The sequence below is a fragment of the Lepidochelys olivacea genome (genome assembly GCF_965140295.1).
Source record: "Lepidochelys olivacea isolate rLepOli2 genome assembly, chromosome: 6".
Classification (NCBI taxonomy): Eukaryota; Metazoa; Chordata; order Testudines; family Cheloniidae; genus Lepidochelys; species Lepidochelys olivacea.
Window position 1 is genome coordinate 96,159,665 of NC_140416.1, and position 15,454 is coordinate 96,175,118.

The 15,454-nt window shown below is 43.1% G+C and overlaps 1 protein-coding gene across 2 annotated transcripts in view; it reads left to right on the forward strand.

Annotated features, from left to right (window-relative positions):
* Positions 1-11,158: 11,158 nt before the first annotated feature.
* TTC8 (tetratricopeptide repeat domain 8) overlaps positions 11,159-15,454 on the forward strand; it is a 59,464-nt gene continuing 55,168 nt past the window's right edge. Inside the window, exon 1 of one of the 2 annotated variants that reach the window (XM_084632421.1) lies at positions 11,159-11,441. Coding sequence is in view for 1 of the 2 variants with exons in the window: in XM_084632419.1 (XP_084488545.1) it covers positions 11,328-11,441 (114 nt within the window). In the remaining variant the exon portion in view is untranslated. The remainder of the gene's footprint in view (positions 11,442-15,454) is intronic. The other variant, XM_084632419.1, reaches the window with a different exon arrangement.

Consider the following 15,454-nt stretch of genomic DNA (forward strand, 5'->3'; position numbering starts at 1 on the left):
ATTATACCAAACCTGAAACCTGGCACACTTGGGCAGGTAAATGACACATTTTTCTACTGTGTAGTAACACTTCCTGTACCTCCTCAGAGCAGGTTCTTTCTATCTGCTGGAACCATGAAGAAGCCAAGCCTTGAGCTGGATAATCCACAGGTTGGGATGGAGAGTGTTGGAGACAGATTGGCAGGTATGTGCCAGTTGTGACAGGTAAGCGTACCATGTCTGTCTCAACCATGAAGGTGCATTCACTTTTTATTTAACAGGGCTTTCAATAGTAGAGGGAATGGCGTAAAGGCATAGTGAAGGTCCTTTTCCCACAGAAGAAGGGAAGCATCCCCTAAGGAGTGTTGACCTAATCCTATCCTGAAGCAGTAGAATGGGCATTTCTTCTTCCATTAAGTGGCAAACAGTTTATAGTTGGTGTTTCCCACCATCTAAATATGTTTTGTAGTACTGCTGAGTTTAATCTCCCATTTGTGGTCATGTAGCAGACAGTCGTGTGTCTGAGATGGTCTGCTATCATGTTTTGTACTCCTGGAAGGTAGGCTGCTGATATTGTGATGCTGTGGGAAATGCACCAGTTCCATAGCTTTAGTACTTCTGCACAAAAGGGAGGGCAATCTGGTGCCTCCCTGGTGATTTATGTAGTACATGCATGCTATGTTGTCTTTTAAGACCCTTGTGTGTGTGTACCTTTGATTAGCGAAAATAAGGAGGTGCAGGCATTCCTGACCACTAACTTCAAGGAGGTTGATATGAAGAGATCTCTCTGTGGATGATCACTTGCCTTGTGTCATAAGATTTTTGAGATTTGTGCCCCACCTTTTGAGGGATGTATTGGTGGTGAGAAGCAACGATGAGGAAGTTTGCAAGAAGGGGATCCCCATGCAGACATTTGCTGGGTCTTTCTGCCAGTCCAGGGAGTGTTTGACTTTGGTGGGCAGCGATAGAGTTTTGTCTAGTCTCTTTGTTCAGCATGTAGACTGAGCTTAACTACATTTTGAGGCACCTCATGTGAAGTCTGGGATGAGATATCATGGATGTGCCTGCAGCCATATGCCCCAGAAGTTGGAGGTAGTGTCTGCCTGATATGAGGGCAGGTTTGTACTGCCTCTCTGACTGTGGCCAAGGTGTGCAACCTGTGCTGTAGCAGGAGTGCTTTCACCTGTAATGAGTCGAGATCAGCTTCTATGAGCAGTAGGTGCTGTACAGGGGTGAATGTCAATTTTTGGATGTTGATCTGTAGGCCCTGCTCTGTGAACAAGTCTACAGCAATCTGGGTGACCCAGAGGGCTTTGTTTAAGGAGCAGGCTCTGAGGAGTAAATCATCCAGGTAGGGGCAGATCATAGTCTCCTGGGAATGTAGGTGCACCACCACTATGAAGAGAATGTTGGAGAATACTCTTGGAGCTGATGTGGGGCCAAGGGGAGCGCTCTGTACTGGTAATGTTCCTGGCCCAGGGTAAATCTGAGGAACCGTCTGTGTGAAGGTAGTATCAATATGTGGAAATAGGCATCCTGCAGGTTGAGAACCAAAAACCAATCTCCCTGTTCCAAAGATGGAATAATCGCTGCTACTGTGACCATCCTGTATTTTTGAGCTTTGACAAATTTGTTTAGTGCTCCAAGTTCCAGTATGGGTCTCTGACCTCCCTTCTTCTCAGGTAACTGGAAATAACGAGATTAAAACCTTAACCTCCTGGGTGCTGAGGTACTGGGTCTATGGCTCCTAGCCAGAGGAGGTGATCTATTTCTTGCCGTAATAAACTCTTGTGAGAAGGGTCCCTGAAGAGGGACAGGGAAGGGAGGTGAAGTGGATGGAATACCCATTGCGGATGATTTCCAGCACCCAGTCAGTCAGATGTCATTTTGTTCCCAGTTGTTGTGGAACAAAGCAAGGCAGTACCCAAATGGATGCAATGGGTTGATCAGCTGCAGCTGGTGTTGAGGAGAGTGGTCTGTCGGTGATGTTTTGAGGTAGATGGTTGTTAAGAGAAAGACTGGGGGCCTGATTGTTAACATTTGGAATATCTGGATTTTTTTCCTTTGAGGCTCATAATAGCATTCATTTGTAAAAATGTATGGTGCGGGACTTATGCTGAAATTGAGGACTAAATTTTCTTTTTACAAATCCCTAATGACTGAAGAGTGGCCCAGGAATCCTTGAGTGTACAGAGAGATGCATCAGTTTTCTTGGCAAACAATTTAGTGCCTTTGAAGGGGAGGTCCTCCAATGTTGTCTGTACTTCCTTAGGGAAGTCAGGTAGGTGTAACTAGGACACTCGTCACATAACCACTGCTGTAGAAATGGACCAGGCTGCTGTGTCGGCTACATCAAGTGCTGACTGGAGTGCTGTCTTGGCCACTGGTTGTTCTTCACGAACAATGGCCCAAAACTGTTCACGTTTTGACTCCAGAAGCTGATCAATAAATGAGTTAAGCTTGGCATGATTGAGATAGTCATATTTTGCTGTCAAACCTTGAATTTCATACCCAGTAAGAATAAGATGCATTACTGAAAAACTGTGCATTTGACAAAAAAATTAAAGTAGACCTGAATAGAAATGAAAAATAAATAGGATCCTTACATTTATTAGAACTCCGAGATTTTCAGTCTTAGTGATAATGATAATCAGGGTTCTTGCTGCAGAATGCCTCAAGGATATCCTGTAGTCCTCGAATGAAAAATAATCCCCAACTGCAGCCATAGAGGGTTTGAATTATTTTGATTCCTGAACTTTGAACTGTTCTTTTGTAGAGTTGCAAGTAGAATGCAGTAACAAGCGATTTATTTTGCCAGTGAGATGTTATTACAGTCACAAAAGCATGCAAGTGAAATAAGAAGCATTCCTGCATTTTACTCCCCTTCAGAGAGGAAAGATGTCTCCTAACAGAATACCCTTATGCATTTATAAAACATGTGGCTATTACCAGAATTTCTTTTAGCCAACATGATCAAGAATCAGTTCTCTTTAAGATGTTTGGATAATTTTTGTTCCTGAACTCCTATATATCATTTACCTACCTTTCTTAATATATTCATTTCTATATTTGTACTGCATGCATAACATATTTGTTTAACACTGCCCCAAGATGTCACTAACAACAAAGACTATTGCTTTATTCGTGATTGGCTCTATGAAGAAATTCAAATCTGTTTGATCTAAAATACTCAAAATGTCACCACATTATACACTAGACCCTTCCATTATTTCAAATATAAATATAAAGTAGCCTTCTCTTTACCACAAAACCTTCTGAAAGTGCAACAGATACACCTACAAACCACTCAGCCTATGTTCTCCTTTTCATAATACAAATTGCAAACACCTCTACAGAATCATTCAACTCATTTTCCTGTAATGTTCCCATCAGTGAAAATCCCCTCTAACCTAAACAATGCCTCCCAGATCCAAAGAGGTTGTGGTGCTAAATTAAGACTCTTCCTAGCAGTCACTATTTCACAAGCAGAATATCTATCTTTTTTTTCCTCCCACGTTATCTGGCCCTAAGAAATGGCCTCTAAAATATTATTTTTATTGACTACCCTATAGCCTAAAGTTCTCTAGTTTTTCCACAGGGCAGGTAATCGCTCAAGCAGAAGCGATGCAAGTTTCACCTGCACGGTACCTCAACCCTGAACTGAAGGGAATGAGAAACTGATCAGTTGCCATACCCATTTACTCTTTGTCCTCTCTAAGACTGCAAACAAGCATGCCAGTTGTGGTGATAGTAGTTGTAATAGTTTAATGTGCAGATGCTTATTCACTATGAATTTTACTGAAACCAGCAATTACTTTCACATAAAATACTGGATCACCTGATGATTACCTGTTCTGTTCATTCCCTCTGGGGCATCTAGCATTGTCCACTGTTGGAAGACAGGATACTGGGCTAGATGGACCTTTAATCTGACTTAATATGGCTGCTCTTATGTTCTTATAAGCTACCACATGGTAACAGCTTTAAATCATTACCAGTCTGGGATGGATTTTAACTAGTGATATTAAACATGAAAGGCTCCATAGCTACAAAAAAACCATTCCTCAATTCCTTGAGGAGGCTAATGTCAGTGTCTGAAATATATAAAGCACCTTAACCTGTGTGTAAATCCAGGCTGATATAGAATTTACAAATTGTATTTAACTGTTATAGAGTGCAATGTGCAAAACTCCTGTAAAAATAGCAAAATACCAAATATTCAGTCACTACTTGTCCCGTGTCTGTGTAACACTGACAGATCCTGGTCATCGTCGGGCAGGATCAAACCTGGGACCTCTTGAGCTTAGTGCATGAGCCAAAAGCCAACTCACTGTTAGCTAAAGCTGTAGAGCAGACTCATTTTCTCTCTCTCTCTAAGTGGTCTCGGTGCCACTAGATGGTACACAATACCATACCCAGAAGGTGTGTGGGTTACATACTTCCCCAGCTGACGAAGCACGTCCTGGAGCTTCAGAGACTTCCCAGTTAAAAACCTGGACGAGCCTCCACTTGTAATGCTGATAGATCCCGGTCATCAGCAGGCGGGATTGAACCTGGGACCTCTGCAGCTTAATACAGGAGCCTCTGCTAAATGAGCTAAAAGCCAATGGGCCATTTGCTAAGGCTGTAGAGCAGACTCATTTAACTCTCTCTCTTTAAGTTGTCTTGGTGCCACTAGATGGGACAGAACACCACACCAAGGAGGTGTATGCGTTACATCTGCCCATACCACTTTCATCTGTTTTAGTTCCAGGTAACTTTAGAATTAATGTACTGACCTCAAAATACAAACTGCAAGTGTCCTTCACCTTGTATTCTATTATAAAATAGCTCCCCAGATGTACTAAATTACATAAAATGTTAACAAAAAGATATTTCAAAAAGCATGGTCTCATAAATGTTCACAAAAATGCTTGGAAGCACTGCTACTAATCTTTTTAATAAATCAATAGTTACTGGCAAATGGTCATAATCCCTTTGAATGCCATGTCTTGCATACCCTTTGATACTATGCCAAAACTATTAAATATATGCTGTAGAGTTTGCAATTTTAAACAAGCTAAGAACTCAACAGTTACTTGGCTACAACCCTGCAGTAAAGTCAGTGCTTAGTGCTCTCAGGTGGAGGCTTGATCAGAGGCTGAAGCACAAGTTGTGCAGAATGAGCCCACCAGTTGCTGCATGTTTTCATGAGATACAGTGTGTGCTCCCACGCAAAGAGATCAGTATACAGGCAGGACAGGGCTATGGCATTACCTCTTCACAACCCTTATTAACCCCTTTTAGCTCAGAGAAGCACTCCCCACATAGGGAGCTTTCCTCCTGTCCTCCTGCATTCACTCACGCATAGGTCAGTCATAATCCAACTCTAAACTACTAAGTATGAGCAGTGCAAGCACAGCCTGTGCTACTTCCTCCTGCCCCCCCCCCATCAGAATAAACCACTGTTTATGCACATTATTTCCCCTTGGTCCAAGCTGTTAGCAAATATTTAGAACCCTCCTGGATTGTTTTCCATTAGGAGGAAAGAACTAACTATATGAATCAGATATTTCTTTGGTGTGTAGAGCCCTGTCCAGCCTCTTACCTCCTTTAACACCAGACTCCTTTTGGGTTTTTGATGGACAGGGCTGGGTTCATCTGGATCCCGCCTAAAGCTCAGTAGGGCGTAACTTCCATATTCTCTTACCAGATAAATTTACTTGGTGGTGCCTCCCCCGATCCCTGCTCCCTCTTAGCAGGATCACCAGGCAGCGAGGCGGTTTGAACGGAAAATTCCGACCACAGGATAGCCCTGAGTTGCTTGCCAGATAGCTGGAGACTCCCAAGGAATAAACACAAACAATATATACAGAGGAACTGTATTAAACAGGAAGAACATATGACAGAACAGGGTAAACCAGAACTCCCACGGTTGCCGGTGCCCTCCCCATGCTGATAACCCTAATGAATTTCCTCAGCACTCCCAATCGCGTGACCTGATATAACAGGAATAACATTTAGTGTCCTCTTGGTATGCTTCTGTTTCCAAGATAATTACCCCTCACAATTCTAACGCCTAATCTCATACCCTAGAGCGCAGATATAATCACAGCAAACTGGCAACCCCTGCAGCAAGAGCAGTACTTGCCACATGGTCACTGATATATATAGAGAGCTTAATCACTGGTCCCTTTATACCTTTTAGCCCAGTGGTTAAAGAGCTCATTGTGGATGTGGGAGGCCCAGGGTCAATTCTCTTCTCAGCCTGAAGGGGAGAAATGATTTGAACAGGGATCTCCCACCTATGAGGAGCATGCTTTAACCACTGAGTTATGGGATAACCTGACAGGAGAAGGAGATCCTTGCTCGCCTTCTTCTGTTCAAGCCATTTGTGACCAAGGGACCTCTTGATGCCAACTGGCAGAAGGCACAGGAGATGCATAGGGTTTTACAGGGAAATCCTGGGTCAGATATATGGAAATTCAGTTAACCAAAAGGGTAGCATGTAAGGTCTCTATCACAATCCACTGATCATTATAATAATTTCAAAATGTATGTATGGATAATATTTAAGAAGTTATGTATCTATACTGGAAGTTACATTCTCCAAGCCTTAGAGTTAAGGTAGGTAACATGTCTTAAACAGATTCTTTTCAAGCAGGAGGTAGCAGATGCTTTCCCTTCTGGTCATTGTGCATGCCATGTCTCACACTATAAGCCTATTTGCATAGTGAGACATATGCTGATTAAAAGACTGCAAAAATCAACAAGAGGAAGGCCATGGGGTGGGAAGCAGTTGGTAGGGGGTGTCCTGTTTATGAAAAAAACAAAAAGAACTGGCCTGATATATATATAAGGGTACCAAGAGATACCCTGCCCCCTTTACTTAGGGGACAAGCTAGCAGAGTGTTTTGTTGCATGAAAAAGGGATCACAGCCAGGCCTGGATGAAAAAAGCTGGAAGGACTTTGCGGTAAGCGTTACTCTATAAGACAAGAAAGTATCAAGGTAAATAAGTCTAAGTTCTAGAATGTGGGTTATGTTATGATTTTATTTTATAAATAACCTATTGCTATCCTGCATAAGTGGTCAGTGGACCACTTATGTTGCCCATGGCCAGTACAGTCAGGGAGCTGACCCATGGTAGGCACAGTAAAGGCTTCCTCATACAAAGCACAAGTGGTAGTGAGGTGCCTCAAACCCTGGGTACCCCAGAAAGCATCACACCATTCTACTTTATATAAATATTGTGTGGGACAGACAGACAGAGAGAGAATGACTCTATAGCCTGGGGGTTAGATTAGCCACCTGGGTAGGGGGAGACCCAGGGTCCAGTCCTCCTGTTTCAATAACCAATAATTCAACTAATAATTCTAATAACTAATAATATTACATATAATTAGTTAATATAACTAATAATTCAACAGGAAAATTTGATGGAAACCTCACCTGCCTCAGACTATTCTACAGCCCTTGGGTTAGAGCAGTCAGGTGGGAGATTCCTGTTCAAATCCTCTCTCCCTCTTCAGCAGAAGGGGAGAATTGAACCTTGGTCTCCCATATTACAGGTGAATAATCACTAGGATAAAAGATATAGGCACCAACCCCACCTCCTCCTCCATTTTGTAGTATTCTTAGAGCACACCTACTGGAACAAGCCCCATTGGGAAGACAGGCACTCCTCCACCTGTCTTCTCTTGCTTATGGCTCACATGGGGGCTTCGGCACCTGGGTGCTTATCTCATGCCTAGGGCCCTGAATTCACGGCCACGAAAATTCACGGCCATGAAAAATGTGTCACGGACTGTGCAATCTGATCATTGTATGCTTTTACCCTATTCTATAGAGATTTCACGGGGGAGACCAGCATTTCTCAAATTGGAGGTCCTGCCCCAAAAGGGAGTTGCAGAGGAGGTCACAAGGTTATTTTTGGGGGGGGTCATAGTACTGCCACTCTTACTTCTGCACTGTCTTCAGAGCTGGGCAGCCAGAGAGCAGCAGCAGCTGGCCAGGCATCCAGCTCTGAAGGCAGCAGCCTACCAGCAGCAGCACAGAAGTAGGGGGGCAATACCATGCCATGCCACCCTTACTTCCGCACTGCTGCCTTCAGACCTGGGCAGCCAGACAGTGGCAGCTGCTGAGTGAGGGCCCAGCTCTGAAGGCAACAGTGCAAAAGGATGGAAATATCACACCATGCCATCCTTACTTCTGCACTGCTGCTGGTAGCTCTGCCTTCAGAGCTAGGCTTCCAGCCAGCAGCCGCCGCTCTCCAGCTGCTCAGCTCTGAAGGCAGCGCCACCACCAGCAGCAGTGCAAAAGTAAAGGTAGCAGTATCACATCCCCCGCACACAACTCCTTTTTGGGTCAGGACCAGTTCAATTACAACACAGTGAAATTTCAGATTGAAATAGCTACAATCATGAAATTTACAATTTTTAAAATCCTATGACTATGAAATTGATCAAAATGGACCATGAATTTGGTAGGTCCCTACTCATGCCTATTGTGAGGCAACAGTGCACACACCTGAGGTAGAAATTCAGGCGCTGCCTCAGGACTTTGTACAGCAAAAAAAAAAAAAAAAAAATCAGGTGCTGAGTTTAGGCATCTATGGGGTTAGGCAGCAACCACGTGGAGACTCAGGGAGCTTGGCTTGTTTAGCCTAACTAAAAGAAAGTTGAAGGGAGATAGGATTGCTCTCTCTAAATATATCAGAGGAATAAATACCAGAGAGGGAGAGGAATTATTTAAAAGCTCAGTACCAATGTGGACACAAGAACAAATGGATATAAACTGGCCACTAGGAAATTTAGACTAGAAATTAGACGAAGGTTTTTAACCATCAGAGGAGTGAAGTTTTGGAATAGCCTTCCAAGGGAAGCAGTGGGGGTCAAAAGATCTATCTGGCTTTAAGATTAAACTCGATAAGTTTATGGAGGAGATGGTATGATGGGATAACATGGTTTTGGTAATTAAATATTCATGATAAATAGGCCCAATGGCCTGTGATGGGCTATTAGATGGGGTGAGATCTGAGTTACCCAGGAAAGAATTTTCTGTAGTATCTGGCTGATGAATCTTGCCCATATGCTCAGGGTTTAGCTGATCGCCATATTTGGGGTCGGGAAGGAATTTTCCTCCAGGGCAGATTGGAAGAGGCCCTGGAGGTTTTTCGCCTTCCTCTGTAGCATGGAGCACGGGTCACTTGCTGGAGGATTCTCTGCTCCTTGAAGTCTTTAAACTATGATTTGAGGACTTCAATAGCACAGATATAGGTGTGAGGTTTTTTTGTAGAAGTGGTGGGTGAAATTCTGTGGCCTGCGTTGTGCAGGAGGTCAGACTAGATGATCATAATGCTCCCTTCTGACATAAATATCTATGAATCACAGTACTGCCTAAAACTAGGATTTAGGTACATAAACCTCAGATTGAGGCACCTCAGTCCCTATGTGGATCTGGTCTTCTGTCTCTGCTCCTTCTCAGAGCCAAGATCTCCACATTTCTCTCACTGTCTGCTGTTTTTTTTCCTTCTGACAGACAAACAGCTGCAGCCAATCAATGCCCTGGCCCTATATTTTTAATCAATCCCCACCGCCCCCTCACTCAAACTCTGCCAGGCTGGTCCATGCCTTGGGAAGTGGTTTCTATTCTTTCGGCTCTCACTAACAATGAGGCATTTAATTGCTCCCTCATTCAGCTTGAATGAAGTGTGCTTAATACACTAATTAACTTTTGGTATTTGACTGGTGGCCACCATTAACACCTTACACCATAACATAATTATTACCATTCCAACTTTTTTCCACCACTACAATATCTGAAATTAGTTCTTGATTGGTTTTCTCTGCCAAATCTAAAAGGAACCCGTGAACGCTCCAAGGCAGAGAAAGCACAGCTGCTCACAGTAGGCCCAAGCCTGTACTCTTTGTAACCAGAACTCCGACTGTCTTCAGAAGACTTTTTTCTTGAGGAGTGTAGAACTGGGTTCTTAGCATTTGGAAGTACAGTGTGACTCCAAGATATTTTTGCTGTTCTTATACTTTGTCCTTACCTGGTTCCAGGATTCCAATCAACCAGATTTTCAGAAGTGCTGAGTTCCCACCATAGTGAATAGTAACAGCAAGTGATGAACACCTCTTAAAATTGAACTCTCATATCCGTAGCACTTAAAGAGCTCTGCTGTAAAATTTAATCCACTCCAACCCTAAGAACTGTGCTGCTATATATAATATTATGTAGAAAAACTGATATTGATAGTGTTCTCTTGGGCCAAAGTGTTTAACACAGAAGTGGAAATCCTTGAATCCACTAGTCCTCAGTAAAGAGAGGAAATGTTATAGTATATCATAGACGTAAAATGGTATGATATAGAAGACAGTTTTAAAAATAAAATTTGGGATCCTTGGGATGACTGGTTAGCAACCCAACCAAACTCTGCTCTCAGTTACCAATGTTAAGGGCCTGATCCAGCTCTCATTAACATAAATATAAATTTTACCTCTGACTTCAATGGGGCAGCAGCAGGTCCCAAATCCACTCCCTTGGATCACTCTAGATTTACAGTATTGTAAATAAAGCCTGATCTGCACTGATTTAACTACATCAGTTTCGAAAGTAAAACCCATTTAGTTAAATCTGTATAACATTTGTATTTAGGCAAGGCCTGAATATGTGAGTTGGCACAATAAAGTAAGATACACTGAACGAGTTTGGTAACAGATATACAGAATAAAGCTCCACTCCAGCTACCACATACGCTTAATTTTAAGAGGAAGAGTTGCCCCACTGACTACAAATTTGCCATGTGTCTGCAGTATCAGGGCGTCTGTCCCACGCTCATTTGATAGGGGATATGGCTCACTGTACTCACCTCACAGGGACTAGTCGGGGGGGCAGAACGCCAGTTTAATTTGGCAGCTATCGGCGCTGCCTCTGGGGTGAGCCCTTGGGAGTCTAGGGAGAGGGCACTGCCACACCCTTAGGGCTAAGTACTGCAGCCCGCTGGTGTTTGGGGGGATAGGGCCGAGCCTGGACAGAGGGTTGGCCAGGGAGGCCACCGGGCCCGGGAGAGGGGAGAGCAGAGTTTGCCCCTGATGGACACAGCGAGACTGTGCCCCAGAGGAGCAGCCGCTGCTGCAGTACCCGCGGGAGCCACCCCCAGGCCTTCACCGTGGGGGCAGGCTCGGGCCGGCCGGGGCAGAGCGAACCGGGCTGCGCTGTTTCTCAGGCAGCTGCTTGGCCACCTCTGCTCCTGCTAGGCCCCGGCTCGGGCGTTGCTTGGCAGAGGGACGCCAGCTCTGCGGGGAGGAGGCCGGTCGGCGCTGGGTGCGGGACGTGTCCAGGTCCGAGTCCGCCCCGCACGGCGGGATGGGGCTGGAGATGGAGCCGCTGCTCCAGGCCTGGAGCTACTTCAGGAGGCGGAAGTTCCAGCTCTGCGCGGATCTCTGCTCCCAGCTGCTGGAGAAATCCCCCGGACACCAGGTACCGGGCCAGGCCGCGGGGGTAGGGGCAGGGGCGCTGCGTGAACGATGGGCGGGGTGGAGGTTGAGGACTCAGGCTCACGAGAGAGCTGGAGCGGTGGTAAGAGTGGGCGGGCGCCGGGGAGTGTGTGTCAGCGCCCCCCTCACTCGGGGTGAGCGGAGTGTGTCCGCGCAGTAGGGTTTGTAGCTACACCTGGTGCATCGGGCTTTCCCCTGGCCCCCCAACATCATCCCTTTCCTGCCTCCCGTCCAGCCTGGGACTGGATTGCTCGAGGAAGTGCATGAGCATCGGTGCTTAGGGGAGCCATGCTTCTTACAAGGGAGGCTTGGGCAGCTTCTCTGCTTTATTGTCTGTTGCCACCCTGGCCTTCCAAACAGCTGTTCCAAGTGGGCGACTGTCTCCCAGTGACAGAGGAGGGAGTGTAAACCCATAAACTGCATCAGCCAGAAACATTTGCTAGACAGTTTGGAGGCACCTAGACTGAATTTAATCAATATAGAAGGTGGACCAATACAAGATATTACCTAACTGACCTTGTCTCTCTAATATTCTGGGACCAACACAACATCAGCACTGCAAAGTAATGTTAGCTAGCTCTTACGTATTGTTTGTTAGTAGATCTCCCAGAAGTACTATTAACTTGATAACTTGATCAGAACTGAGCAAGAACAAAAATCAAACTTGAATGTATATCTGTTGTCCTCATTTGATGCTAAGCCTCCCTATTAAGACAAAAATGCTTTTTTTAAAAAAACAAAAGTGAGCTAGCTACTACTGACCTCTCTGAAATCTTTCCTTCCTTCTAGAGAAGGCAGTGGAGCCCCCACAGATTTACTCTAAATCAGTGTTGAAGGGACATCTATTCCTCTAGTGGCATGAGATGGCATATGCACTTTAGGGCCCCAAATCCAAAGCAAGTAGTGAAGTAGGAGACAAAGGTACTTCTATAATTAAAATATATATGTTGTAATAGCAATAAGATAATTGTAGCCCTTTATCTCTCCCCCACCCCAAATCCAGTCCATCCCAAAACTCCGCCAGCCCAAGCAGAGTTCTGATCCTGTAAAAGGAGAAGTACTAGAGACATCATGAAATGCACAAGGGATTTTGATATTAATTTTATGTCAAAAATGCTCAGATGCAATTGTGATTGGCAGAAGTGTAAAACTAAGATTGATATTCCTGCTCATCTTCAATATCTGGTAAAGGGACTGTATATTTGAATTTGTTGTTTAATAATCAATTACATGGAACTGACAATTTGTTTCATCTGAATGGGTATTAACTAAGTGTTCAGTATGCTGTTCAAGGTTTACACTTCAGTTATACATGTTGCATGAAAAAAGAAGGTTCTCCAACTTTCATCCTGGATAAATACCATTTTATGTAAAGGTCATTATTGCTATTATTTCTTGGAGAACAGCAGCTAGATGGGCTTTGTCTCTGGACAAGATATACTGGGAAGATTTTAGTTCTCACAAAATGTCCTATGCGTCAGTTTCTCTTAAGAGCTTGAGAGTTCACCCTTCCCCATAAGGGAAAAGAGGCAAAGGATCTCAAGGAGCAACCACTGAAATTGCACAAGGTATACGATTTGATGAGCACTTGTTTACGCTAAATATTTGAAAACATTTATTCATACCATAAGCCCTAAGTCACCACACAAAAGCCCCAAGGAACAAATAAAAAAGCTTTTACTTAGAAAGGACATTCAGAGAAAGCTTGAAGGTGTAATCTCATGATTGTTTCCACTAATTACTGCTGTACATGCACTAGACATCTGCAGAGCTGTTCTTCACAGGGTCTTCCACATCAAAAAGCTTGCCTTATTTATGAAGTGTGTTTGCAGTATGTATACTTAGATTGTAAGCTTTTTGGGTCAGGGACCATCTTATGTTTGTACAATGTCTAGCAAAATGGGGCCCTCAACAATGACTGGGGTTCCTAGGGTACAACCACAATACTAATAGTACCATATTAACACTGCTGCAGCAGTGTTATTCATTTATAAATATCTAAAGTGCCAAACTGAGAAGTTTTCCAAATCATTACCAGTCTGAATATGAAAAGTTTGTTTATTTATTGTATAGGGAGCTTTTTAATGTGCACTGTAGAACTCCAACATACAAGCATTGCAGTGTGATTTTTTTTTTTCCTTGGGACTGCAAAAATTTTGCTGAAAAGTTACTTCGTCTTTTGCTGAGCTTATTGCAGAACCAACTGAGGAAACCAGCTCATAGCAGAAGAAATAGGGTAAGGAGCATAATATATCATGGGCTGGGAGAAAGCGTTTAGGAATAGTATGGCTGGGGGGAGGAGGAGAAGGCGGCAAATAAGATATTAGCATGAGAGGACAGCAGTGGCAGGTGAAACGAACAAGTGGAAAAATAGCAGTTCGAAGAGAGAAAGATCTAAACTTTCTAATTTTAGAGGAAGCTGCAGCGTAGAGGACAGTGTAGGCACAGCAGGGGTTTGATATTGGTAGTATTTGAAGACTATCAACTGAGTCATTAGTCTTAGCTTGCTGGGTTTTTGCTGTATGTTTGCCATCCAAATATTGAGCATGGACCCAATCTTGCAAACACTTAAGTTCATACATATCTTTACTCCCATGAATAAAAGTTCAAATGTGCTATTTGGAGGGTCAGGGCCCACTGTTTGTACCAGCTGGTGTTAATGTCATAGCTTTGACAATTGACAATGAAGGCAACTTTGTATAGATCTAGAAACAATCAATTACTTTTTATTTGCAAACTGGATAAAGCTAAGCTACCGATTTCAAATCACACAAGGAAAAAAAGTGGAAACACCTTTTAAAATAATTGATTTCATATAGCATAAGTCCCAGTGTACGATTTATACTTCTGTCTGAAAATGTACTTATTGCCACAAGTAACTACTGTTGCTTTAGCTGAAGGATTAAAGTGAATGGAATTCTCTCAAATTTGTACATTTGACAATTCTTTGCATATAGTCAGTTTCACTGTTGCTGCTATATAATTATTTGAGGAATCCTCATTTAAAAGTTCAATTTAAACAGGAATGGCTTGCTTTTTAAAGTGAACTGTATTTCTACTTGACTGACGCTCTTAGTTCTCAGATTAATTTTTTGTCTTTTAAATCTGCACTATGTATTTAAGTCTCTGTGGAAAACACTTTGTATAACTGAAATCAATACAAAAAATTCATAGACTTTAAAAAACTGTAATAATTAGTTTAAAGTGAATTGGTCAGCATATTTCTTCAGAAAGATTGTAGAGTGCACAGTATTTCATGGTGTATTTATGAGTCAGAAATATGATGGCAATCCTCTGACAATCTTATCTGACAGCCCATGTAGAAGGTGGAACTACTAACAGATGGTATAGGAGTATTGATAAAAATCTCTTTATTGGTACAAAAAGAAACTAAACAGGCAAGATTCTTCATTGTAGCAACTTGAGTCAGACTCACCATATCAAAAATTCTACATTTGAAATCTCACTAAGAAGCCATTTTCTGTGTACATAAAGACTAGCCTTTAAAGTGTTTGATATAGTTAATGCTAGAAGGCAGACAAATGTTAAATGATTTGTCTTCTCTGTTGTCTGCCAATTACTGTGTTATCTACTCAGCATGACTCAGATTCTGCAGCTTTTATTGTAATCCACAAGAAGCTAAGGCTAGTATTAGCTTTTATTGGCTACCTGCCTGATATTTTACAACTCTGCTTCTGATTTATAAAACAGCGTCTTTCTCCTCACTGTGTTAGTGCACTTTTATCTTCTTGATCCAAGCCTTGATATGTCACATTTGCAGTGTTATTGTAGTCATGATGGTCCTTGGTTACCACATTTACTTCCACAATTTAAGCAACTGCACCAGACACACCAAAAAAAACCAAACCCTATTATCTAGAGCCAGGCCTTAGATAAAACAGAATTTGCTCCTAAGAGAAAGTCCGGGATACACACCTAAACACATTTAAAAGTGCCTTCACTAAACAGGGACACCCTTATGAAAGAAGTAGATCA